A 27,974-nucleotide genomic window follows, 5' to 3' on the forward strand; every position below is an offset into this window, starting at 1 on the left:
GTTCTTAGATTACTTTTTTTGTATATTAAAAGTTTCATTTTTCGTGTTCCATTTATTAATAACTGCTATTTTTTTCAAATTACTGATTTTTTGGGGGGATTGTTAGCTTAAATTGAAATTTTCTCACATACCTCTCATCTATCCTATGATATTAAATGAAACAAATCTTTTAATTATATAAACTTTTCCAGAAAGTCCTGGAATGGAAATAATAAAGGTCCCAAAATTTTTTTAAGCCAACGATTAAGAGAAAACATACAATTTGAATTTACAGTCCAATTTCCCCTCCCTACTTGCATGTGCTAAATCCTTTTGCGAAAACTTTCGAATGCAGGCAACCTAACTTTCTGCTGAAAATAATTTTTATATTTCTTTCATGATTTGTGGAAACCATTCAAACATTTTATATACCTAAAATGTCATTTTAAAATGCCTTTTTTTTTATTGAAGCTGGAGACTTCAAATTTTGGGTATTTGGTCTACTTGTAGTAGTCTTTCAGCTGTTTGAACGGTGTATTTCTTGCAGGCTTCCTTTAAACTTAAATCATATAACATAATATCTCTATCTATTTAGTTGAGATGAAAAAACATACGAGATATTTTTTTTATTCGTTGTGTAATCACATGCTTCAACGATTTCCATTTTTACATTTATTTCATGGTTGCGTAGCATCTCTATAAACAGTATAAGTCTCTTTTTTTGCATCATAAAGGTATATTTTTCATGAATTTCAAGGGAAGACATTGGACGTTTAATTGATGTACATCCCGAATGATGATAGATCAATTTACCCTGTTTGGAGATTATTTTTGTTTTAAAAGTTAAAGAATTGCGAATGTGAACCAACCATTCTATAATCAGTAAAATTTTCCTTAATTTTTAAAGCTACTTCTTTTGAAGGGATGGTTGCGACACATGGTTACATTTCCCTCATAAAAATAGCATAAAATATGTATCGCGCTTAGTGGTTGCCGGGATCTTAATAAAAAAACAAGCACACACACACAAACGTCCAACTAATTTGCTTCATGGAATCTTATATTTTTTTGATAAAATAGAATACTACTTCTTAATATTGAGATAATTTTTGTTTTTCAATCTACAAATCTATGAAATTGTTTGTTCCTGATAGTTTATTGATATGAGATAAATAGGAAATAAATACTGTCATATATACATTTAATATTGATGAATAGATAAATAGATAGATAGATAGATAGATAGATAGATAGATAGATAGATAGATAGATAGATAGATAGATAGATAGATAGATAGATAGATATCATAGTAAAAATACACACATCAAGTTCGAGAGTACATAATTGAAAACTAAATCTAAAATATTAAATTACAAGAACAAGAATGACAACATCAATATAAGCAAACTCTAAAAATCAGACGGTATTTTGTAATACATGTTTAAACTAGACCTAAGGATTTTCTCGTATTCATTCGAATCCGGTGGATAGGAACCGGTTCTCATCCATACGAAAAACTATGTCTAGAATCATATTATATCCAGCTTTCTATGAATATAAAAATTAACAATAATAAGATTAAACCCAGTTTTTTAGCTGGTGCCTTTTCACCTCGGAGCTAAAAAAACTAGTTTTAATCTTATAATTGTACATTCTATATCCGCGGAAAGCCGTTTATAATACGATGTGAGAAATAACTATTGTGGTATCGATTATGTAGTTGCTACGATTTTCTGATATGCCCAACTCTTTCAGGAATCATCATGCTAAGTCTGAAATCAATAAGACAAAATTAACGATAATAGCTATCCATTAGGTTAGACGTATCAACCATAATTATAGAAAATTTTCGCATAAAACAATAAATATGGAGCAAAAAAAGTAATGTTTATATGGAAAATAATTTGTCATGTCCTGAATATTTTTGCAATTATTCTTATTTATTATCTAAATAATTTATCTCCTTGTCCTTGTATCTTCAGGGATCTGAAGGGGTAAGACAGTGGTAGATAAACTGATGTACATCCCTAATGAATTTACGCAAAATTGCCCCTTCTGTAGATTGCAAGTGGTTAAAACGTTTGGACACTTATCTAAATGAACCAACTAATTCAAATTCAATAAAAAGTCTCCAAAAGTTTTTAAGCCACTGAATAAAAAATCTTTATTAAAAAGCTTTGGGGACTACTGTAATAAACACTTTTTTTAAGTAGCGCAGCTACTCTATGGTTAACTTTGTATATCCATAAGTCCGCCCATCCAAAACTCTATGGGAAAATACGAATTTCTCAGATGTTATTTAAGAAAGACAACTGAAATTTTTGGTGGTGTTTCCCTGTATCAATAATCATCTAGTTTATGTAAAATATTCCATCAGTCGCCTGTCGGTCATGCTTCAAAAGATAAAGTTACTAGTTTTTATAAAAGTTTCGTGATTTTTTAAATGATTGATCGCACTTTCTCTCTCTTTCTAAACTCACTTTTGCCGTTTGTGGTTTAAAACCGCTTTATTATCCGCTGGATTAGAACCGGTTCTGAGCTATAATGAAAAATCATGTATCGTATCGTATTTTAGACAATTAAAATAAAATTTCGACAATAAATTACTATATCTTTGCCAAACCTTAAACTTAAAGTTTAAATTTAATAGACCAATCCTATCAAAGAATCTTTTTAGATGTGGTTTCGATGGAAGTCTCTGCCAGTCTGGTTCAGAACAAATTATGCCCATTCTTCTGGGAGTAGCCGGAGTTTTAATTTTGATTCTTTCCATCATAGCTTGATTAGGATAAAACTTAGCATTACAATTTACAGACCAATTTCCTCTCCTTTCTTGCAAAAACTTAATTCCTTTTGCGAAAACTTTCGAATGCATTTAAACAAAGTTATTAGATTAAACTTATATTAAAGAGAGCCTGCAAGAAATACACCGCTTTAAAAAAAAATCTATTTTGTTACAGGCAACCTAACTTTCTGCTGAAAATGATTTCTATATTTTTATCATGACGTGCGGAAAACTTTCAAACATTTCATATACCTAAAATGTCATTTTAAAAATGCCTTTAACTTTTTTGTTATTGAAGCTGTTTCAACGGTGTATTTCTTGCAGGCTTCCTTTAAACTTAAATCAATAACATAATATCACTATCTATTTAGTTGAGATGAAAAAACATATGAGATATTTTTCTTTATTCGTTGTGTAATCACATGCTTCAACGATTTCCATTTTTACATTTATTTCATGGTTGCGTAGCATCTCTATAAACAGTATAAGTCTCTTTTTTTGCATCATGAAGGTATATTTTTCATGAATTTCAAGGGAAGACATTGGACGTTTAATTGATGTACATCCCGAATGATGATAGATCAATTTACCCTGTTTGGAGATTATTTTTGTTTTAAAAGTTAAAGAATTGCGAATGTGAACCAACCATTCTATAATCAGTAAAATTTTCCTTAATTTTTAAAGCTACTTCTTTTGAAGGGATGGTTGCGACACATGGTTACATTTCCCTCATAAAAATAGCATAAAATATGTATCGCGCTTAGTGGTTGCCGGGATCTTAATAAAAAAACAAGCACACACACACAAACGTCCAACTAATTTGCTTCATGGAATCTTATATTTTTTTTGATAAAATAGAATACTACTTCTTCACATGCGACACATGGTTACATTTCCCTCATAAAAATAGCATAAAATATGTATCGCGCTTAATGGTTGCCGGGATCTTAATGGAAACAAGCACACAAACACAAACGTCCAACTAATTTGCTTCATGGAATCTTATATTTTTTTTGATAAAATAGAATACTACTTCTTAATATTGAGATAATTTTTGTTTTTCAATCTACAAATCTATGAAATTGTTTGTTCCTGATAGTTTATTGATATGAGATAAATAGGAAATAAATACTGTCTTATATACATTTAATATTGATGAATAGATAAATAGATAGATAGATAGATAGATAGATAGATTGATTAGATTGTTACAAAGATTGATAATTATATAAATATATTTGTATTTTTTTTAAATTGACTTAATAAGAAGATTATATCTAAAATAGCCATCTATTTATATAGTTTATCCTACTTAAACATTTTCTATATGCAAATCTTTCAATATACAATATACTAGTGACTTCGCCCCTTGCCTCTAGTTTGGGTTTGGGAGGTACTTCCCACATATATTTTTTAACATCTACCCTGGATTAATATGAAACTTATCTGAAAATTTTGGAAGACGCATAGAATATCATAGTTGTTTTAAAATTTTACTTGAATGTTGCAGGAATTATGCTAGGTATGAAATCAATAAGACAAAATTAACGATTTGCTAAATAACGTTATTCGTTAGGGACGACGTACCAACCATAATTAAAGAAAATTTTTGCATAAAAAAACCCACAAAATATGGAGCAAAAAAAGTAATGTTTATATGGAAAATAATTTGTCATGTCCTGAATATTTTTGCAATTATTCTTATTTATTATCTAAATAATTTATCTCCTTGTCCTTGTATATTCAGGGATCTGAAGGGATAAGACAATGGATTAGAACCGGTTCTGAGCTATAATAAAAAAATCAAGTATCGTATCGTATTTTAGACAATTGAAATAAAATTTTGACAATAAATTACTATATCTTTGCCAATTCTTAAACTTAAAGTTTAAATTTAATAGACCAATCCTATCAAAGAATCTTTTTAGATGTGGTTTCGATGGAAGTCTCTGCCAGTCTGGTTCTGAACAAATTATGCCCATTCTTCTGGGAGTAGCTGGAGTTCTAATTTTGATTCTTTCCATAATAGCTTTGTATACTTATAAACATTGGAAGGTTAGTTTAACTATGTATTTATATATCAATCTGTCTATCTATATATCTAATTATCCATCTATCTATCTATCCGTCCATCTATCCATCCATTCATATATCTATCTTCTAATTAGCTAATGATCTAATATTGATTCTTTCCATCATAGTTTTTATACTTATAAACATTAGAAGGTTAATTTATCTTTCTATCTATCCATCCATCTATCTATCTCTCTTCTAATTGGCTAGTGTTATAATATTGATTCTTTCCATCATAGCTGTTTATACTTATAAACATTGGAAGGTTAGTTTATCTATATGTCTATCTATCTATATATCTATCTATCTATATATCCATCTATCCATCCATCCATCTATCTATCTTATGGGTGGCTAGTGTTCTAATATTGATTTTTTCTATTATAAACATTAAGGTCAGTTTATCTTTCTATCTATCCATATAATTATCTGAATATCAATCCATCTATTTATTTATCTATCCAAATATGTGTTCAAAGAGTTTAATAATTTATTATGTTCTGATTTATCAATTAATTTTTCTATATAATTATACATCAAGATAACTAACTATCGTTTTATTTATCAAGCTAGCTCTCCTTTATATGTGTCTCTTTCTAATTACATATCTATCTATCTATCCAGTTGTCAATCTATTTATCTATCCAAATCTATCTATTTTAGAAAGAAACAGTTATTGATTCAATGAGTTAAAAAATTGATTATCTATTTATCTATCCATTCATTTATATAGATCTATTTCTTTATCTTATATTTTATCTATTTATCTATCTAACTATCTAAGGAACTAACAGATATGGGTTCAATGAGTTGGAAAATTGATTATCTACTGATCTATATATACATATATCTATCTGTTTATACATCTATCTAACTAACTATCTTTTAATTTACTTATCTATCTATCCATTTATCTATCTCTTATAGGAAGAAACAGATATTGGTTCAATGAGTTGGAAAATTGATCCGAGGGTAAATTTAATTATAATTAAATTATGTAACTTTGTAAGTGCTAAAATCAGGAAGTTTAAGGTATAAGACAATGGGCGAAAAACAAATAAACCTTTTGTAAATTAAAGTTATTGATTACAGAGTTTGTACGTACACTACTTGTTTAGAATTTAGAGTACCTAAACTTTATAAGGGTATACCAATTTATGAATTACTTTTAAAGGCGGATTTTTGTTTCTCATTTACAATCTAAGATAATAAATCAAATTTTTGATAGCGAAGCTACTTTATAATTCACTTTGTCTGTCCATCCGTCAGTCAGTCAGTCCGTGGTTATGCTGGAAATGTGATTTTTTTAGCTGCTATTAAAGACAGATGGCTTGATTTTTTTGTGAAGCCAGTATTTTATTTACTTTGTCCCTCGATCTGTTAGTCCTACTACAAAACATAGAAATTTAAAAATATAAAAATACAAAAGAAAGGTTTCGTGATTTTAGTGCCTCGCTACTTGTAGATGTTGTCATCCTTGTTTTATTTTAGGATATAGAGAAGAATATGAGACTTGGAGATGGAAAGCGTGGCAGTACCATAAGTTTGGTCAGCACTACTGAGGTAACATCTTAACAGAGGTTTAATCAGACTTGGTAGGAGTGTCTATTTAAAATTAAGGGGTGTAGGCAAAGAAATGCACTAAATCATTAAACTAAGATGTTAGTAGCATCTAATATGATCGTAAGTGTTTGTATTTGATTTTTGTATTAATATGCAAAAAAAATGTATTGCGCTCAAATAGAATACATTTTTTAGTGTTTCATATAAGGACTGTGTATTTATTGCCCTGCTTGCAAAATAAGAATTTTTATTTTTCACATTATATGATCATTTATTTTCATTTTTATTTTTGTTCAAAATAATAAACAATACTATTAAATTCTGTCTGAGACCTATTTTTATTATTTTTGTATCTAGATAAAATGAATTTTGATTTTATTGGTGTATTTGATAACTTGTTTTGGCGCTTTCCCACAAAGTAGCGATGGATCACGAATAATTCTTACAACCCCTTATAAAGGGTGAGCAAAAAAAATGCGTAGATTTTTCAAATTCAAATTGCGCAGCTTGTATTAATAGTAGAAAAATGTTACGCATACTGTTAGAACCGCTAAGTAGTGTATTTTTTGGAAATATAAGAACGATTCCTCTGCTGCATATAATTAGGTAGCTACGTGGTAAAATGTCCCAACTGACTTAAAACTTTACTTGCGAGTAAAATTTGGAACGTTTTACCACCTAGCTCCTATATTATTTGTAGCACAGGCACCGTTTTTATATTTCCAAAAAAAATAGAGTTCATAACGGTTCTAACGGTATGCGTAACATTTTTCTACTATTAACACAAGCCGCGCAATTTTAATTTTGAAAATCTACGTAGTTATTTTTGCACACACTATTCTCTAAAATTTTGAATATACTCGCAAGTCAAGTTTTACGTCAATTGAGACATTTTAACGCGTAGCGCCTTACCAATGCGTAGCACAGGAATCGTTTTTATATTTCCAAAAAACATAGTTCATAGCGGATCTAACGGTATGCATAACATTTTTCTACTATTAACACAAGCCGCGCAATTTGAATTTTAAAAATCTACGCATTTTTATTGTTCACCCTTTAATAAAAAAAAATTGTACCCAACCCTGCGGGTCCTCTTCATGTAGTGCCCTAACCCTACGAGCCTACCAAGTACCAAATACAACCTAACCTAAAGTAATAATCTTTTCATTCAAAAACAGGAGGGTGGGGGGATATGTGTGCTCAAAAAAGATACTTTGTGGGTAACCTTTTTTTCTTATGATTTCCAAATACCATACAGAATAATCTGATTGAAGTAACCCGTATAATCGTCTCTAAATCTATTTTTTTCCTAGTAAGCATTCCTTCATTCTCTATTTTAAAAGCACAGATTTTCTATATTCAAGGTCGGTCAGTAGAAGCTCTTTATAGTGTCTTTAAAAAAGGGGATAAATTTAGAAACTTTTAGCTGAAGTATCCCGAATGACATATTAGAATAGTCCATTATTCTAATATGACGTCATTCGTTTTTTTTCTGCCAAAAGTTTTTGATTTAACCCCCTTTTTTAATGGCACTATAAAGAGCTTTGTACAAGAGTTCCAAAACAATTAGGTATACTCTGAATAGTGTAGTAACTCTATAATCATTAGGAGAAGTCCGTATGTCCATTTTTTCAGCTATTTTGACAAAAATTGTATAGTTGTATCATTATTCTATTATATTGATATGTTTGAGATGATTCTTAGTATGATCAGGTTTCTTTAAAACGTAACAGCTCTACTATTAAGTTTTATGTAGCTACGTATCCTGTTTTTTGAGTAATTTTATACAGATTTACATCAATTATATCTAATTAATAAAGATATATTGCATATTGAGCTTTCCTTTTATTGATGTTGTCATCCTTGATTATTTATATTTAGTATCCATCCTTTTGCTCTGAGATTTAATTTTAAATAATTGATAATAAAATTTAATATTTTAGGAATGTAGAATGCTGTATGTAGGGTAAGATTTTTAACATTTATTTATCGCATCGTATTATAGACAGCTTTCCGTGGATATTAAAATAAAAAAAATAGAAGATTAAAACCAGGTTTTTTAGTCCCAGGGACAAACGATGCAATAATTTTATGGTTTTCATCTTAATATTCTTGGAAAATTGTCTATATTACGATGCTATACATGTATTTCAGTATGGCTGAGAACCAGTTCTAATCCAGCGGATATTAATTGTTTTTGAAGCCATATTGGAAATAAGTTTTACGCGACTCTGGCGTATCACGCTACGCATCAGCGCGTTGTCGGATATAATGTTGTTCGAATTTCATCCTAATACCAAGTCTTAACTTTAAAAAAAAAATAAAAATATTCCTACTGTTACTATTTGAGGCGTGCTACAAAAATAGTTAAGAAAGTTGAAATGCCCAAAATAGGCGTAACTCATTACAATACACAGTTTTGACATCCAAACAAAGGTCGTGCAATCAAAGGGCAATAATTGATTTTTTTTATGTAATGTAACTAGCCTCTATTATTTGCTCTATACAATAGCTCGTTTCATTGGTATTTATTATTCAACCGTTGATTATATACTTAACTTAATTTTGTGTATACATGTATAGAAAAGAAGAATATGGAACATACAAGGGGAATGCCGTGGCCCTAAAGAAGATCAATGCTACGAAAATTGATTTCTTGAATAGAAGCCTTCTTTTGGGTAAGAATCATGAAAGCTATTAATAAAGCATAGTATTATAGACAGCTTTCCGCGGATATTGAAATAAATAATATAAGATTAAAAACAGTATTAATCATATAATGCTTATTTAACTACCCGTGAAAAATTGGCAGTAATACGATGCTATACATAATTTTTCAGTATGGCTGAGAACCGGTTCTAATCCGGTGGTTATTAATCGGTTTCGTAATCATACTGGACAAGTTTTTAAAATAATTGCTAGCCGATTCGAATTCTCCCTCTTTTGGGGTTAAATCTCACATTAGGATATTAATTCAAAACATTCTGTAGAATCTCTCAAACTGCTTTAAAGACCTTAATGAACTTCCAACTTTTTATATTTCTCGAATTAATAGTTTTACTTATTTCTAGAACTGAAGAGAATGAAGGATCTTCACCACGACCATCTGGGTAAGTTACAGGGATCTTAAGGGATAAGACAATGGACAATAAATTGATATTCTTCACTAACAAAGAGAGAGGTAGGTTTCTGGTAAAATCCGTAAAGGTTACGTGTTATAAGTAAAAAACAGTAGTTTAAAAAAAAATTGTCTACATATAGTTCTTTTCAATAAGAAATACACATATTTAGTGAATATTATCGTTCTACTACTATTTATAAGCCTTAAAACACACACCTTTACGGATTCTACCAGAAACCTTCCCCTCTCTTTATCCCTTTTTGTATATCATAATTATTAGTTTAAAAGTTTGGCCACTGCTAGTTTGAACCAACCAATTAAGATTTGATAATAACTATTTGATATTATTTATCGTAATATAAACAGCTTTCCGCGGATATAAAATGTACAATTTAAAGAAACATTTCCAAGGTTTTACCTTATTTTTACAGGAATCTGCATGCTGAACATCCATTTTCTTTCAGTTCGTTTTGTCGGTGCCTGTATTGATCCATATCAACCTATGTTGGTTACTGAATATTGTCCTAGGGGCTCTTTGCAGGTGAAATAAAATATATTTATCTCATTTTGGTTCATATTCCCTTAACCAAAAGACATAAAATATCAAAACATGCTAAGGTTCAAACCGCGTGAACAATACCCTCAGAAAACTCTGTGCACACACCACTGTCTTCAATTAATATTTTTATCATACTGTGATTTCTTTTACTAATCTTTCATTATTTGAAAAGCCCTGGAAAGTGTCATGTTTACTTCTATTATCCATCTCTTTTTTATGGGTTTCCTTTCCCACTTCTCCTCTCGCCCCCCCCCCTTTTTCACGTATTTTTATGACGTCACAAATGACCATTTTCAGCACTTCATCAGTTTTTTTCATTCTTATTCGTATATTTTTTTAGGATATTTTGGAGGCAGACACGATGTCACTAGATTGGGATTTTAGATATTCACTTATCAGTGATATCGTCAAGGAAATCATTACTATACCTCTAGTAGCGTAGCTACAATATCATTAGTTATGTCTGTACGTCCTTCTGTACGTCTGTCTAGTATTTTATATTAGAACTTTAAATATTCACTCATCAGTGATATCGTCAAGGAAATCATTACTATACCTCTAGTAGCGCAGCTACAATATCATTAGTTATGACTGTATGTCTAGTATTTTATATTAGGACTTTAGATATTCACTTATTAGTGATATTGTTAAGGAAATCATTACTATACCTCTAGTAGCGCAGCTACAATATCATTAGTTATGTCTGTACGTCTAGTATTTTATATTAGTACTTTAGATATTCACTTATCAGTGATATCGTCAAGGAAATCATTACTATACTTCTAGTAGCGCAGCTACAATATCATTAGTTATGTCTGTACGTCTAGTATTTTATATTAGGACTTTAGATATTCACTTATTAGTGATATTGTCAAGGAAATCCTTACTATACCTCTAGTAGCGCAGCTACAATATCATTAGTTATGTCTGTACGTCTAGTATTTTATATTAGTACTTTAGATATTCACTTATCAGTGATATTGTCAAGGAAATCATTACTATACCTCTAGTAGCGCAGCTACAATATCATTAGTTATGTCTGTACATCCTTCTGTACGTCAAGTATTTTATATTAGAACTTTAGATATTCACTTATCAGTGATATTGTCAAGGAAATCATTACTATACCTCAAGTAGCGTAGCTACAATATGATTAGTTATGTCTGTATGTCTAGTATTTTATATTAGGACTTTAGATATTTACTTATCAGTGATATTGTCAAGGAAATCATTACTATACCTCTAGTAGCGCAGCTACAATATCATTAGTTATGTCTCTACGTCCTTCTGTATGTCTAGTATTTTATATTAGAACTTTAGATATTCACTTATCAGTTATATTGTCAATGAAATCATTATTACAATAAAGTTAAACAGCTGGGATCTAGTGCGGTTCACGTTCAAATGTTCCTGGTAACGATTTTCTTTAAACATATATGAACTTAAATGGCTGGTTACTGCAAAATGGCTTAACGTACATACCATGCCCGTAAAACGTATTTAAAGCACATCTTCTTTAAAAATATGGTTTGTCAATACGTCCGTCCTTGTAAATCATTTAATGAGCCACTAAAAAGAGTTAGCTGTGTTTCTGCTAATGTTGCAGTGTGTTTATTTATACCTTATCGTCATGGGAATCTATACAAACAAATTCAAAAGCCTAATTTTCATATATCCATTTCGAATATTTAGTTAACATACTAATTCAGACAAAAAGACGGACCGACGGACTTACGGACAAAGGCAATTTATAGAAACCAAAACTACCACACAAAAAGTGAATTATAGAGTCACTATAATTCTAATTTTACAAATTTGATCATATTTATGAAAAATAGAAAATATTTACATTATAGTCATGGAAAGACAGATAGGGAAAAGGAAGATAAATTTTAATGTGCTTAATAAAGTGATACTTGCAGCTGGCTAAAATTATGATACCTCCATCCACCCTATTCCCTCCTCTCCTCTCCAATACAAGTAGTTTCTTGTTAGCAAGCTAAATTGACGACAATTTTTCCTCTGTTATAATATCTACGTGTAATCTATATCCAATTTTCTTACTCATGAGTGTAAGTTGCATGACAGATATACATTAGTCTGGGAATGTGCTTAAGTTTTAAAAGTACATGGGCAAAAAACACTAAAATTCTGCATAATTTTTTTGTATATTTTACTAACCAACTCCTTTTGGAAATATTTGTAAAACTTTTGTAAAAAAAAACATATGTACGTCTTGACATATTGTACAAAATTGGACCATGAATTGAATACCCCTCAAACTCCCCCCTTTACCTAAGTTTGATATTTATGTATTTGATATGTATATTATATGGATATAGGAATACGTTGATATATTGACAGGGGTAAATGTGTGTATTCAAATTAGCTTGCTAATGGTCAGTTTGTTCACCCAGAAGGTGGAGAGAGGATAATGTTGAGGGGATATCATTTTTTTTGGCCAGCTGCGATCTTCACATAAAAATGCTGGTGCAACATCCAAGTAATAATATATCTCATGCTGTAGCTGACATGTTTATTCTTATTCTCTACGTGTGTTTCAAATATTTATTTCCCATTTCTCCAGGGATCTAAAGGGATAAGACAATGGCCGATAAATTGGTATACATACCCAATAATGATACACAAAATTACTCCTTCTATACATTACAATTAGTTTATTAAATGTTTTAACACTCAACTAATGACCCAACCAAAATTCAATAAACGTTCTAAGTTTTAAAAGTTTTAAGCAAATGAATAAGAAAACGCTATTATAAAACTTTGGGGACTAGTGTAAAAAACAGCACAGTGTCCCTTCCCTTCCTGCATTTATCCTTCAAAATACAAAATCTTTAGAAATAATGACAACATCCATAAAAGCAAAGCCTTTAACAGTTACAAAAAAATATTTTGTCATTTAAAATGACTTTTATTAAATCAAAAGTAAAAATAAGATTTTAAAAGCAAAGGAACTCTATAATCGTTAGCAGAAAGTCCGTACGTCCATTAAATACATGTGGATTTTTAACCTTATAACATTATCAAAAATAAGACAAGGGTTATGCAATCAATGTATTAGTTGTCTGCAATAATTGGAATGTTTTTTGTCTTAGGACCTTACTTTAACTGTTAGTAATGATGAATAAATGCAGGGCCTTTCTTTTCTTCATTCAAGTGAGATTGGTCTACATGGAAATCTTAAGGTGACATTTTTATACATAAAAAAGGTTATAGGATGTTTGTCTGTCTGTCCGTTTGTCACTTAGGATATCTAAAACAGCTGGTAGCTTTACAAAATGTCTTTAAAAATCAGCCAAGTGACGTCATAGAAATAAGTGATTAGAGGAAAAGTGGGAAAAAAAACCCTAAAAATGGATAATCTCTTATTTTTATGACGTCACATGGCTGATTTATGCTTTTTTCATGACAGCCTAGCTTATGGTTCTATAGTAGGTTGGAATCGATTTATATTGGGTTACAATACCTAATACTACCCGGGAAATAGCATAAAACTGACTGTTTCCAGATCTTATGGACAAGCTTACATTCGATGCTGTGAGTATTGGTGCAAAAAATATGACGTAACAAAAAAAATTAGCCAATGAGAGGCCGTTATTGACCAATGGTAAAATTTATAGTGGACTCTCATTGGCTAATTTTTTTTGTTACGTCATATTTTTTGCACCAATACTCACAGCATCTTACATTCCGCTACTTTAGTAATTTTGCTTTACATTATTTGTGAAGTATATAAATTCATCGTCCATTGTCTAAACCCGTAAGATTCCTAATCACATAATGATTATTATAAAAGGTAGTACAATTCATATTTTCCATATATTTTCTGACAAAATAAATTACTATTTTTTTACTATTATTCAATAATTAATTTTGGATAATATTACATATTAAATCAAAACGAAATTGGTTATGTAATGAAAAAGACAAGAGTTTCATATAAAACCCATGGATATTAATGATAAATCTAACTACCCTATTGATGATAAACGAAATTACCCCTTTTGTACATTATTATTTGAAACCATTGGACATGGACAATGCTAGTTTTAACCAACCAACCAAAATATAATAAAAGTACTCACAGTTTTTAATCCCACAAATGTAATAACCGGTTTCTGAAACTCTAGGTAATCGTCCACTGTCCCCACCCCTACTGAGAATAGTTATTTATCGCATCGTGTAATAGACAGCTTTCCGCGGATACTAATCTTATGCTTCTTATTTTAAAGTTAGTAGTAGAAATAAGATGCTATACATGAATATCAGTACAGCTGAAAACCAGTTCTTATCCAACGAATTAATAGGTTTTGAATCCATACTGGAAATATACATATATTATTTGTATAATTAAGATAGTTTGAACTTATCAAAGCATTTGACTTATTCTTTCTTTTTATGCAATTAGAATTATTTTATTTTAATTTTAAAGACTTGTTAAAGGCATATGGATATTATAATAAGGCTTTCCAGTATGGCTTAGAAGCCGATTGATATCCGCTAGATTATATTCCATTCTCAGCCATACTGAAAAATCATGTATATAATCTTGTTACAGACAATTTTCTATGAATAATGCAATACAAAATCATATGATTAATTACAGTTTTATTAGCACCGAAGGTATTAAACTTAAATAAATAACTTACTTACTTTTAGTCATCCAACTGTTTGTGGGATAGCAGATTTGTCCTGAAACTAACCTTATTCTATTTCTGTTTGGTGGATAGCAGATTTGTCTTGAAACTAATCTTATTCTATTTCTAGTCATCCAACTGTTTGGTGGACAGCAGATTTGTGCTGAAGCTTACTGACTTTGGTTTACATGAGTTAAGGTAATATTTAATTTTAATATTCTATAGCAGCTTATGGCATCTATTTAGCTGCTAGCTAAATTTAAAGTTATTTTATCGTAACAATAATCTTTTGAATAGTTCATATTCTATGTATATAAAAAAAATTAAACTACTTTTTTTAAAGTTTTTCGTGGGTAAATTTACTAAAATAAAAATCGTTAAACATATAAAATCTCCAAGCTAATGAAGAAATATTTAATTTGTGGTTCATTGAGGAATAAGTTTTAATGTATAATCAAATGAACTTTTTACCATATTCAATCATATTTTTGAGATTATATAGTATATATATTGATTTAAATGATATATAAAACTCAAAGAGTATTCTTTGATAGTTTATTGTAAAATAGTTCAGTAAATATCAGAAACCAATAACGTATTAATCAAAACTTTTTACTTCCACTTTTTTTAGATTTTTATTCTATATAAGCAGGAAAATCATAGATAATTAGTTAAGATTTGTATTTAGTAAAATAGGTTAATTATTAAGAGCCCCCTGCAGGTGCTAGAAGAAATAAGTTTTTATCTAAAACTGCAGAATAAGAGGAATGCTGATTACTAGTAAGATTTATTAAAACATCCACCCTCATGGCAACACATAAGAACACTTGTTTTATTAATTTTGAGTATGTTGATTATGTTTGTTTCCACCCTTCTCCCCCACCCCCATGATTTAGGTTTAATGGGGATTATGTCACTGGTTTTGAAAAAAAAAAATATTTTTCTTTATGTATTCGAGAAAAATATAGAAGTCGATTCTCGTTTTTGGTACACAAAGATTAAAATTAGTTAAGTTATATTTTTATTACTAAAGGTGTATAATTGATAAGATTTTACTCAGATATCTTTTTTAAAGCGAAGCTTTTCTATAATTAGGGTCGGTCCGTCCGTCCGTCTGTCCTCCGTCCGTCCGTACGTCTCTAACGGATAGCTTTTTTCGTTAATTTAGGCATGTTAGAATTGTCCTATCGATTTCAAATTTTGCATGGTGATTCCTGTAGTAGTTAGGTACGATTTCGAAAGCGTAGCAACTCTATAATCATTACCAAAATGTCCGTACGTCCATTTTAAACATGTTGATTTTTTTACTTTTTTAACAACAAATTTTTATGTGATCTAATCATCCGATTGATTTTTTTGGTATATTGATTCCTGGAACAACAAAGTGTAATATTGCAAGCGAAGCAACTCTATTATCAAGTCCTAAATATGTAAGTATGTCCATGAACATTATTTTGTATAAAGCAGTTTTCAACAAATTTACTTACAACTTTGCTTCGACTCTTATACATTTATATACTGATTATTCAGTTCTGACACTATATAAGTGTTAATGTCCGTTTGTCCTACTGTTTCAGTGCTTTGCTTTTATGGATGTTGTCATCCTTGTTTTAAATATATTTCCTTATGTATTCGAGAAAAATATAGAAGTAGATTCTAGATAAAATACGCTGGTACACAAAGACAAAAATTAGTTAAGTTGTATTTTTATTACTAAAGGTGTATAATTGATAAGATTTTACTCAGATATCTTATTTTTAAAGATATTTTTAAGCTTCCATAAAAATTACGCTTTAAATGTTTTTTTCTCGTATTCATTCGAATACGATGGATAGGAACCTGTTCTCATCCATACGAAAAAACTATGTCTAGCATCATATTATATCCAGCTTTTTACGAATATAAAAATGTACAATCATAAGGTGCCGAAGGCACGGGCTAAAAAACTGGTTTTAATCTTATAATTGTACATTTTATATCCGCGGAAAGCCGTTTATAATACGATGAAAGAAATAACTATTACTTTTTTTTATTAATTCTTATTATTCTTATTTTATCAATTGTATTAAAAAGTGGCGTCATACAAAAATTTATGTTTCATAGTAAAAGAATTCCAGGGATCTAAAGGGATAAGACAGTGGATGATAAATTGATATACTCGATATTGATGAACATAATTACCCCTTCTGTAGATTAAATTCATAGGTGGATAAACTTAGACACTGCTAAGCCGCCAAATGAGAGAAGGTTGGGCCCAGAATTATTTGAAAACTAATGTCCCCTTCCTCCCTGAAAAAAACCCTCAAGAAAACACTTAATAAAACATGTCTCAACAAATATTGGAGAAATAAGAAAAATATTATTTCTTTCAATTAAGATGTTATTTTAATGGGTTTTTTTTGTTCTCAAAGTTAGGGGAGATTAAACTGTAAATTATACTGGGACCCCAAAGTTTTATTTATATTTTCTTTTATTTGTTGGGTCAAGAACAAACTTTTCCTCCAATAATTGTAATCTACAGAAGGGGTAAATTTGTTTATTGTAATTGAGAATTATTTATAAATTTAGGGTACATTGTCTTATCCCTTAACATCTTTGATATTCTGAACATCGTCAATGTAAATATTAGAAATAAGAAAAATATTATTTCCTTTAATTAATGTGTTATTTCAATTCTTTTTTTTAATATCACATCTACAATATAACATTGTACTTAGTTGTTCTAGGTATCAGTATTCTAAAATCAGATGAATGGACGTACAGACATTCTCGTAACAATTAAAGAGTTGCTACAATTTAAAATTGTACCTAACTGCTACAGGAATCACCACTCAAATTACATGCATAAATTAAAGATAAGATCTATCAATTACTTACTGACGGACTGGCCGAATTATAGAAATGCTTCGCTTGTACTTGTACAAAGGATTTGTACTTGTACAAAGGATTTGTACTTCCAAATGTTACAAAATTTACTAGTGGCTACGCCCCCTAGAGGCCTCTAGGGGCACTTGAGGAGGGGGAAATCGAATTTGATAACCCAATTTCTTATTTTAGATTTTTAAAAATAAAATAAAAAGTAAAAAATAAAATAAAAATTTTTTGGGGGGGGTATCATTCATTTTTTTTGGGGGGGGTGGCTTGGGGGTGTCCCACCTCCCAAGAAAATAGTTATAAACCTTCCCGGGACCTATGAGAAGCTACCCTGTTAAGGAAAACCCGATCGGTTCAGCGGTTAGCGAGATCCTTTGGTACAGACAAACTGACACACAGACAAACACACATCATGTTACTTTATTATAAGGATGTCAAAGAAACGCTCCTGTTAGGCAGGGTGCCCATGTTTCTTTTCATCTGTATATATCTGTATAAATCAAACTATTAGTGTCCAAACATTTCAACCGATAATTTTGCCAATTATGATTTATGTTGTATCTTAATATATCGTACATCGTCCTATCCCTTTAGATTCCTGAGATACAACATGCATAATTTCTTTGCCGTGGAATAAAAACTCAATTAATAAGATAATGACAGTGTAAGGCATAGATTTACATAAACAAGGATGACAACATCCATAAAAGCGAAGCACTGAAACGGTTGGACAAACGGACATTAACACTTGTATAGTGTCAGAACTGAATAATCAGAATATAAATGTATAAGAGTGAAAGCAAAATTGTAAGTAAATTTGCTGAAAAAACTGCTTGATGCAGGATAATGTTTATGGGCATACTTACATTTTTAGGACTTGATTATAGAGTTGCTTCGCTTATAACATAATACTTTGTTGTCCCAGGAATCAATATACCAAAATTCAGTCTACTTGTTGTCCGTCATCCTATTTATCTATAATAAAAAGTAGAACGACGTCTGTCTGTCTGTTTGTACCGAAGGATCTCGCTAAACGCTAAACTGATCGGGTTCTCCTCAGGGATCAGGGTAGCTTTTCATAGGTCCCGGGAAGGTTAATAACTATTTTTTTTTTGGGGGGGGGGGGGTAGGACACCACCAACCCCCCAAAAAATGAAAAATATTCTCCATCCAAAAAAAAAGAATTTTTCTTTCTTTTTAAAACTATCAAAATTAAATTAGTTGGGTCGACTAACCCTCCCCCCCTCCCACCTCCCCCAAAAAAAAGATTTTATAATTTTTTTCTTTCAAATCTAAAATACGAAAAATTAGGTTGATCAAACCTCTTGGGGCAAAGCCTCTAGAGGCTAGGGGCAAAACCGCTAGTTTTATCTATCTCAATAAAAAATATATGTTCGATAATTAGTATTGGTTTTTTTACCCTAGGGCGTGCAGATAAAGTTCCAAGGTGGTTTCCATGCCCCCCCCCCCCCTTCAAACTTTCTCGCACTACAAGCACAGAATGGACGGACAGACGGACGTAATAACCTATTTATAGCGTAGCTGCACTACTAATACCAGGGATCTAAAAGGATAATCTAATAAATTGACGTACATCCCCAATAAGGTTAAAACAAAATTACCCCTTCTGTAGATTACTATCAGAAGTTACAATTTATAGATTACTATCAGAAGTTACAATTTATAGATTACTATTAGAAGTTACAATTTATAGATTACTATTAGAAGTTACAATTTATAGATTACTATTAGAAGTTACAATTTATAGATTACTATTAGAAGTTACAATTTATAGATTACTATTAGAAGTTACCAATTATAGATTACTATTAGAAGTTACAATTTATAGATTACTATTAGAAGTTACAATTTTTGGACACTAAATGAAACAACCTATCAAAATTCAATGAAAGTTTTTAAGCAACGAATAAGAAAACATTATTATAAGACTTTGGGGACTAGTGTAATGAACAGCCCAATGTACTCTCCCTCCCAAAAATATCTCTTTCATGAAAGATTCAAAGTATCTCAAAAAATCCCCAAGGTGGTTAAGCCAACAAATAAGTAAACATTAATTTAAGACTTTGGGGACTAGTGTAAAAAACAGTCTAATGTCCCCTCCATCTCTAATATACTAGGTTAAGGTAACAATATCTATATCAGGGAATGAGGGAGGGGACATTGGGCTGTTTATTACACTAGTCCCCCAAAATTCTTATAATAACGTTTTCTTATTTCAACAACTGTAGTGGCTTTCATTGGATCTTAATTGGTTGATTCAATAAGTTGTTTTTTTCAAACATTTCAACCACTGATTGTATTCTTCATCAGGAGTAATTTTGTTCATAATCATTGGGGTTGTACATTAATTATCGGCCATTGTCATATCCCTTTAGATCAGTGACAATATATATATTGTTTTGGAATGTAGGTTTATCTAATTACGATAATTTGATATATAATGATACGTAAAAGAGTTATTTATCCATCTATCTAATTATCTAGATATGCTTAATTTGTTTATTTCTATTTCTGCGTAATACAATTCATGTTTTATTCATCGGAATTCAAACCTCGACAAAGCTAAAGATATAAAAAAAACGAACCCGGTATTAGTGTCTTAGAAATTATCTTAGTGACGTAATTAAAAACGAGGGATTAGAGGGGAGGTGGGAAAGGTAACCCCTAAAAAAGAGATGGATAATAGAGGTGATTGATAATTGATAATTGATAAAGAAAATGTAGGAAATAATTTATACTCTCTGTACTTTCTACCATAGATTAATAAATTTGTATTTTCTAGACAAGGATGACAACATCCATAAAATCGAAGCACAAAAATCAGAAGGTAGAACAAACGCACAATAGCTAGAGTGTCAGAACTTAATAAGCAGAATATTAATTTTGAAGTCTAAATGAAATTGCACATAAATTTGTTGCAAAATTGCGTAAATATAGCATACAGTAAAAGGACATACTTCCGTGCAAAATTTGAAATCAATAGTATAATTCTAATATGTCTAATAAATGTTGTCAAAAAAAGGTTGAAAAAAGTCCGCATATTTGATTAAATTTTTCTTAAAATCTGCATATTATGTTGATAAAAACTATAATATATTATCCCTAGCAGTAACATCACTAGAAGCTTTTAGGGTGGTAAGGGGGAAAGTTCATTCTTCCAATTTTCAATTTAAGTTTTAAAACAAAGAAGTAAAATTGCGGAGATGGTACTTTTTTTCTAAGTGTTATTTTTTTTTGAGAGTGGAGAGCCCTCTTCCTAAATAGTTATAAACTTCTCTATACCTATAATAAGCTTCACTGTAAAGAAGAACCCTTTAGGTTCAGCGGTTAACAAGATCCGTTGCTACAGTCAAAAAAAGCTTAGCTTACTAATTTATATAATAGGATATAATAAAGTAACAGGATGTCTGTTTGTCTGTCTCTTTGTTTGTTTGTTTGTCTTTTTCTTTTAAAATCTAGAAAAATAAATTGGTTTATTAAATTGGACTCTCTCCTCCTCAAGTGCCCCAAGAGGCCTCTAAGGCGTAGCCGCTAGTAATAGGATACAGTAACAAAATGCTAATCCTTATATCAAAGTAAAAGAATGTTTGTGTGTGTGTGTCTATTTATATGGAAGGATCTTTCTAACTAATATGCTTCTCCTTTGCAGGGACATAGGTCATAGGTCATGGGAAGGTTTATAACTATTTTAGGATAGGGTACCTGCACCCTCACGCGCTTAGAAAAAAAACCACCAACATTTTTTAATTTTTTTTCTTTTAAAACTAAATTGTCCTTTTAAGTATATCTGTCAGACAGACAGACAATAAATATATGGAGCAGATCTGTATAAATATAAGGTATCTTGACTAAAACTTACAGCTGGCTATCTAAAAAAGCAGTCGTGAAAATAACATTTCTCCAACAATAAGGTTTTTTAAGCATGACCGACAGTCAGACAGACAAAATAATGTATAGAGTAGATGCAGGGGGGGGGGGGAAGGGGTGATTACTTGAGGGCACCCTCAAATTTTGGAAGTCGTTAAGTAGATGCACATATATCTTGGGTATAGTCCCTTTCATGACAATGCCTCTTAAGGGACGTTTCTTGGTATTTTCACAGTAGATTTTATCCTATTTCTAGCCACTGTGGGGGGGGGGGGGCTCTATCCATGCGGGGCCATTTTCCTAACCCTGCAGGGCAATCACCTAACCTAACCTAAAATAATCCATCAAAAGCTACTGTAAAAAAAATACATTAAAACACCCCTTAAAAGACATTTTCACTAAAAATTTCAGTTGTCTTTCTTCAAAAGCAGCCAAAAAAACACACAAAGCATGTTTTCAATGGACGTACTGACTTTCTGTTAACAATGATAGAGTTGCTTTTTAAATTATACCTAACTGTCATAGGAATCATCATGAAGAGTTTGAAATTGATAGGATAATTCTAACATGTCTTGTTTAATAATCTAAAATCAATTAATAATTTTATCTAATTTCAATTTCAATTTATCTATGAAATAAATGTAAAGCTGTACAGGTTAAGGCTACTATCTGACTCAATACATTTCTTTTTCTCCTCTTTTTAGCAACCGAATGAAAGTAATTCTTTTCAATTCCAGATAATTATAAGAATTGGTAACATTTGCTTAGATATTTATTTTATAAAAACATAGCAAAAAAAAACAATAACCGTATTATAATACAGGTATTAAATATTTATATACAAACAATAAAATTGAATATGAATAAAAATTAAGGATAGATCAATCAAATAATAATTATGTACAGTGTCAAAGGACTAAACAATCTTGTGAGAGGTAATATAACTTATGCATTTTAAAAAGATATTTGTTAAATAGACTGATTATTTAAAGACATATTTGTTAAATATGTTGCTCTACTGGATATCATTACCCTTGTTAGAATGTACCATTCATAAAGAAGGTTATTTTTTAATGGCAAAACTGTGTAAGCTAGCTCTTTAACAATTACGTTCAAATTCCGTTAAATTTATTGATATAAATAATCTAATAATTGATTGTTTTGTTTTTATTCGTAATTGTCTTTTTTATATATACATTATTATGCTTAATTAAAAATTTCTGATAAACATCTCATTATATTTAAAGAAAAATTAGCTGTCTCTAAATTTAATATAGAAATAAAATTATTATGGAAAATCAATTGATTTTTCATGGAAACAGGTATAAGTTAGAAAATACAGACGAATTTATAGATGTAATCTTGAAAAGATAGCTTTAATTTAAAATGATAAATATGCGTTATTTTTACCAAAAACTAGACAAAACCCTTTTTTGTTGTTGTTGATAGCAATATCTTATTTCTTTACTCTCGTTTATATATAGTTTTAACCTAATATCTTTTGATTTAATTGTTATTGGTTTGAAATTTTGACTAAAAAGCTGGCTTAAAAAATAGCTCATATGTGATAAAATATATAGCATTTTGCGCTAACTTATGAAGGGTTTATACAATAAGTATAATTATAAAAGCAAATATTTGAAAATTATTTAAAATCATTCAATGTTTAATGTAAGATTAAGCCAATTATTAATCACGAAATTACATATAGGTTTTTTATTATTTTGCTAAATAATCTATAAAATATTTACACATTGTAAGTCAACTCTTGAGTTATGTAAGAAGTACAATATCAGCTGATAGATCTTATTTCAATTTTGAAAGATAATTTTATAAAAAAAAAATAAAAAAAAGTTGATTTTGTTTTTTAAAAGTGAGCAAAAATAATGAAGAATTTTTAGAAATATTTTTAATATTTTTTAAAAGCACAAAAAATCTTGATTTCAGGCCTTTATTAACAATTCTTAAAAATCCTAGTAGTATCGACACATCCTATTTTTTTTTACGTCACTAAGATAATTTCTAAGACACTAATACCGGGTTCAAAAAAAACGTGGATCATAGAAAGAAAACGAAGTAGCGGGTTTTTCACAGTATTTTTCTCCTTTTTCTAGAGCATCTGCGAGGCATATTTCCTAACCCTGAGGGCAAGCATTAATATTTACCTAACCTAGCCTAAAGTAACCTATCAAAAGCTGTGAAAATACATCAATTTATTGGCCATTGTCTTATCCCATTAGATTCCTAAGTCATTGAATACTAAGAGTTTGATCTTATTGTAAAAATAAGATAACAAGGATGACAACATCCATAAAAGCGAAGCTCTGAAATGGAAGGACAACGAACATTAACAATTGTAGATTGTCAGAAATGAATTAGCAGAATATTAATGCAGTACAAACAATATTGTAAGTAAATTTGTTGCAAAACTGCATAAATAGATGATACTGTTTAAGGACATACTTACATTTTTGGGACTTGTTTATAGAGATGCTTCGCTAACATTGTACCTTGTTTTAATAGGAATCAGTTTTCAAAAAATCAGAAGAATCGGATTATTTTAACATACAAAAATTTGTTGTCTAAAAAGTTAAAAATCGACATGTTTAAAATGGACGTACGGACATTCTGGTATTGAGTTGCTGCGCTTTCTAAATTGTATCTAACTACTACAGGAATCATCACGCAAAGTTTGGAATCGATAGGACAATTTAAACCTGTTTAAATTAACGAAAAGAGCTAACTGTGACGGACTGACCCTAATTATAGAAAAGCTTCGCTTTTAAAAACATTAGAGTATAAAATGTACATTGTACTTTGTGTATATAAAAAATAAAATTGTTTTTTATAAGTGTTTTAAGCAACAAGAAAAAACATTGTAAATATCTAAAAGTCCTTAACAATAGTTTTTATATAAAAATGCAATAGGTAAAGGAGTAGGTCAATGTGAGATAAATTTATATTTTACAATTTTTTAAAAATTCTTACTTAGCGTACTTTACTTTAATTATTAAACAGTGTGCCTTTCGTATTTTATATTTGTTGAATATTTTTTGCCAATATGAAACAATTTACGGTTGTTACCATATGAACACGTTTATAATCAGACACACCCTGCCTTAACCAAATAAAGGATAAACAAAATTACCATGAAAACGGACAATGCAGCGTTCAAATAGGACCAAGTGCCAAGTAGAATCCATTGAGAATGAAATCCTAGCTGTTCCTTCTTGGCAGATATTTTGATTTTAAGATTTAGGGTGAAAATCACTAAATTTGCCAAATAAAGGCAAATCTACCTTCAATAAAGGAAGATTAGATGCTGTTTTTTCTGTAAATCATGCTCATGAGGACACTTTATAATTCAATAAAATCTTATTTATATAAAATCAATATTTCAGTTGTGATTTGACTCAAATCTGGTTAACTTGTCTTTGTGTTTCACTTGTTTTCTTAATCATCTCAAACATTAGGGCATAGAATTCTTTACACAATGTGTATACACTTATAATAGAGATATCTAGAGACCCCCTCTGTAAATCAGCTTATAGGATAACACTGGAAGAACAATCGAGCTATGTTATTGGTAGAGATGTGTATAGATTTTGGCTCAAAAGCGCAAAATCCTGTAATTTTGTTTACATAATGAGTCACCTATAAATAGTTGCATTTCTTAGGACAAAGCTTTGCTTGGTTAAATCATATCTTGTAAAAATGTATAATCTTATATAATGTGAAACTATGATAAAACATATATAGTAAGTAACTATGAATAGTTGAATTTCTTAGGATAAAGTTAGCTTTCTATAAATCATTTTGTGGAAATATTTCGTTGCTGTATTATTGGATTGGATTGTACATAACACAAATAAACAAAGGTGTTTGTATGCTAGAATTTTTTTTAGTTTGACAAATTAAGGGTCCAGTTTGACCTTCTAGATATACTATATCTATTTGATTCCTTGTCTGTATGATAATTTAGACTTCTTTTATCTAATATTTGACAAAATGGAAAACTAATTATGATTGTAACAAATGTATCTTTGCTCCCTATGAATTAAAGTATGTCTATTACTCTGTTGCTGTAAGGTTTCCTTCAAGTTATTGTTTCTTCTTTCATTTTCTCTTCTTCTTTAAGCTGTTGTAAAGCTTTATACTTAAAAAAAAACTTTCTGCCATTGTAGAACCTAGGGTTTGTGCTGAGTGGGAATATGATTATATTGATGGAGAAGGATTATTCTTACCTTAGTTCTTCAGACATCCAGAAATCCATTTACCTATTCTAACATTTTGGTACCATTCAGAGATTTTGAAGATTAACTTCTTAAGGTTGATAAATGTAAGCTAAGAACTTTTATTCTGTTACATTAACCCATCAGTGACGAACCGGGTATTAAAACCCAGTTCCGAAAAAAGAAAAAAAACCGGTTTCCAGCTTAATAATTGCATCATTCTCAGTATGAATCCCCCCTCTACTACCCTGGCTTTCATTTCCCCCTGGAGCAGGCAGTTTAGCTTACTTCCGTTTGCCGGTATAGCTCAACAAAATTTGAAAATCATGAAAATTTAAAATACCCTTCTATTTTTTTTGTTTTTATAGTAAAGTTGCTGATTTTTTTCGTGAAATCTAATGTTTATTGACAAGTACATCTATTTGTGGATTCGTTTCATTCAAATTATTATTTTTTATATGATTTTTTTATCGTTTTTTTACACCCTATTATGACCCGGTTCGGCTTGGCCATAAATACCCGACAGTTTTAAAACCCGGCTCGGTTTCGGTTTTTATTACCCGGTTTTAACTTTTCAACCAATAAAAATAACAGTTTACGTCATTAGTAAGGGTTTGAGCCACCCTAATAACCCTAGTAATCTCTATATGTGTCACCCAATAGTTTTATGCTCGTTTTCTGATATGCAACACCCATATTTTATATGTTCTTTTTTTTGTGTATGTCAGGTTTTAAAAATTCGACAAACAGGCTTTTTTACCCAAAACGGCGGCCGAAACCAGCCGAAACACTACATTTGAAATAAATCGCTTTGTATATTACTTGTAGCTCTATAGATTACATGAGGTTGTGTAGTTTTCAATTAAGGATCGTATCAATGTTCTAAAAAGTGTTCATCTCACTTTGGGCGTTCAAAAATTACATTTTTCAATTTTTGGTCAAAATAACCGGGTTTTTACTACAAAACCGGGTTTTAATGCCGGCAGAAACCGCCAAAACGGGTAATAAATGCCTGGTTGGTATTTATGGCCAGGCCGAACCGTTTTTTTTTGCAACTTTCCTGTGCACGCCACTAGAGCAAAACCAAAAAATTGGAATTCCGTTTTTACCATTATAAAGCTTCCCTGAGATTTTCAGCTCGATCGGCCCATAAAAGTGGCGCTCGGCACTAATGGGTTAAGTTCACTAAAGATCTCAAGCTTGCTAAACATAGTGTCAAATCCTAAGCTTTCCTATAAGCAAAGATTAGGACGAGGGGTTTGTACCAAACAGAAAAGTATATTTAGATGGTCAAGTTGAACCCATTATCTGATTTATAGAAAGCTAACTCTATCCTAAGAAATTCAACAATGATACAATATACATAGTTATATATCCTTGGTCTATATTATGGGAAAATTTTTTACAAGATATGATTTATCCAAGCAAAGCTTTGTCCTAAGAAATGCAACTTTTTATAGGTGACTCATTATGCAAACAAAATGAAAACATTTTGCTCTTTTGAGCCAAAATCTGTACACATCTCTATTAATAACATAGCTAGATTGTTCTTCCAGTGCTATCCTATTGGCTGATTTACAGAGGAGTTCTCTAGATATCTTTATTTTAAATGTTTACACATTGTGTAAAGAATTCTATACCCTAATGTTTGAGATTATTAAGAAATCAAGTGAAACACAAAGACAAGTTAACCAGATTTGAGTCAAATCACAACTGAAACATAGATTATTTATAAATAAGATTTTATTTAATTTAAAAAGTGTCCCCATGAGCACGATTGACAGAAAAAAAGTATCTAATCTTTCTGTATTAAAGGTAGATTTGCCTTGAATATTTGGCGAATTTAGTGATTTTCACCTTAAATCTTAAATTCATAATATCTGCCAAGAAGGAACAGCTAGGATTTCATTCTCAATGGATTCTACTTGGCACTAGGTCCTATTTGAACGCTGCATTGTCCGTTTTCATGGTAATTTTTGTTTATCCTTTATTTGGTTAAGGCAGGGTGTGCAGAAGGGGTGTAGGACGGCGGTAGGTGATGTATTAACCTATTGGGAGTTCAGCCCCCCTACACCCCTGCAGGAATATTGTCTAATGTCTTCTGCAGGGGTTATAAATACTTTATTGTTTTAAACTTTAATAAAGGAGGGGGTTGATGTGTTTCAGTTGTCTTAGAAGGATGACAACATCCATAAGTGGCGAAGCTCAAAAATTATAAATGGATATCGAGAAAAACTTACT

The 27,974-nt window shown here is 30.4% G+C and overlaps 1 protein-coding gene across 1 annotated transcript in view; it reads left to right on the forward strand.

Moving 5' to 3' along the window:
• The window catches only part of LOC145325755 (atrial natriuretic peptide receptor 1-like), a 116,776-nt gene that overhangs the window by 43,185 nt on the left and 45,617 nt on the right, over positions 1–27,974 (forward strand). The window contains exons 24-33 of the mRNA XM_080168698.1: positions 4,694–4,820; positions 5,766–5,810; positions 6,330–6,401; positions 8,345–8,367; positions 8,985–9,079; positions 9,473–9,511; positions 9,987–10,063; positions 10,422–10,491; positions 13,235–13,287; positions 14,870–14,937. Of these exons, the coding sequence (XP_080024824.1) occupies positions 4,694–4,820; positions 5,766–5,810; positions 6,330–6,401; positions 8,345–8,367; positions 8,985–9,079; positions 9,473–9,511; positions 9,987–10,063; positions 10,422–10,491; positions 13,235–13,287; positions 14,870–14,937 (669 nt within the window). The remainder of the gene's footprint in view (positions 1–4,693; positions 4,821–5,765; positions 5,811–6,329; positions 6,402–8,344; positions 8,368–8,984; positions 9,080–9,472; positions 9,512–9,986; positions 10,064–10,421; positions 10,492–13,234; positions 13,288–14,869; positions 14,938–27,974) is intronic.

Source organism: Acartia tonsa, chromosome 8, assembly GCF_053477335.1.
Source record: "Acartia tonsa isolate MP-2025a chromosome 8, ASM5347733v1, whole genome shotgun sequence".
NCBI classification, from domain to species: Eukaryota; Metazoa; Arthropoda; class Copepoda; order Calanoida; family Acartiidae; genus Acartia; species Acartia tonsa.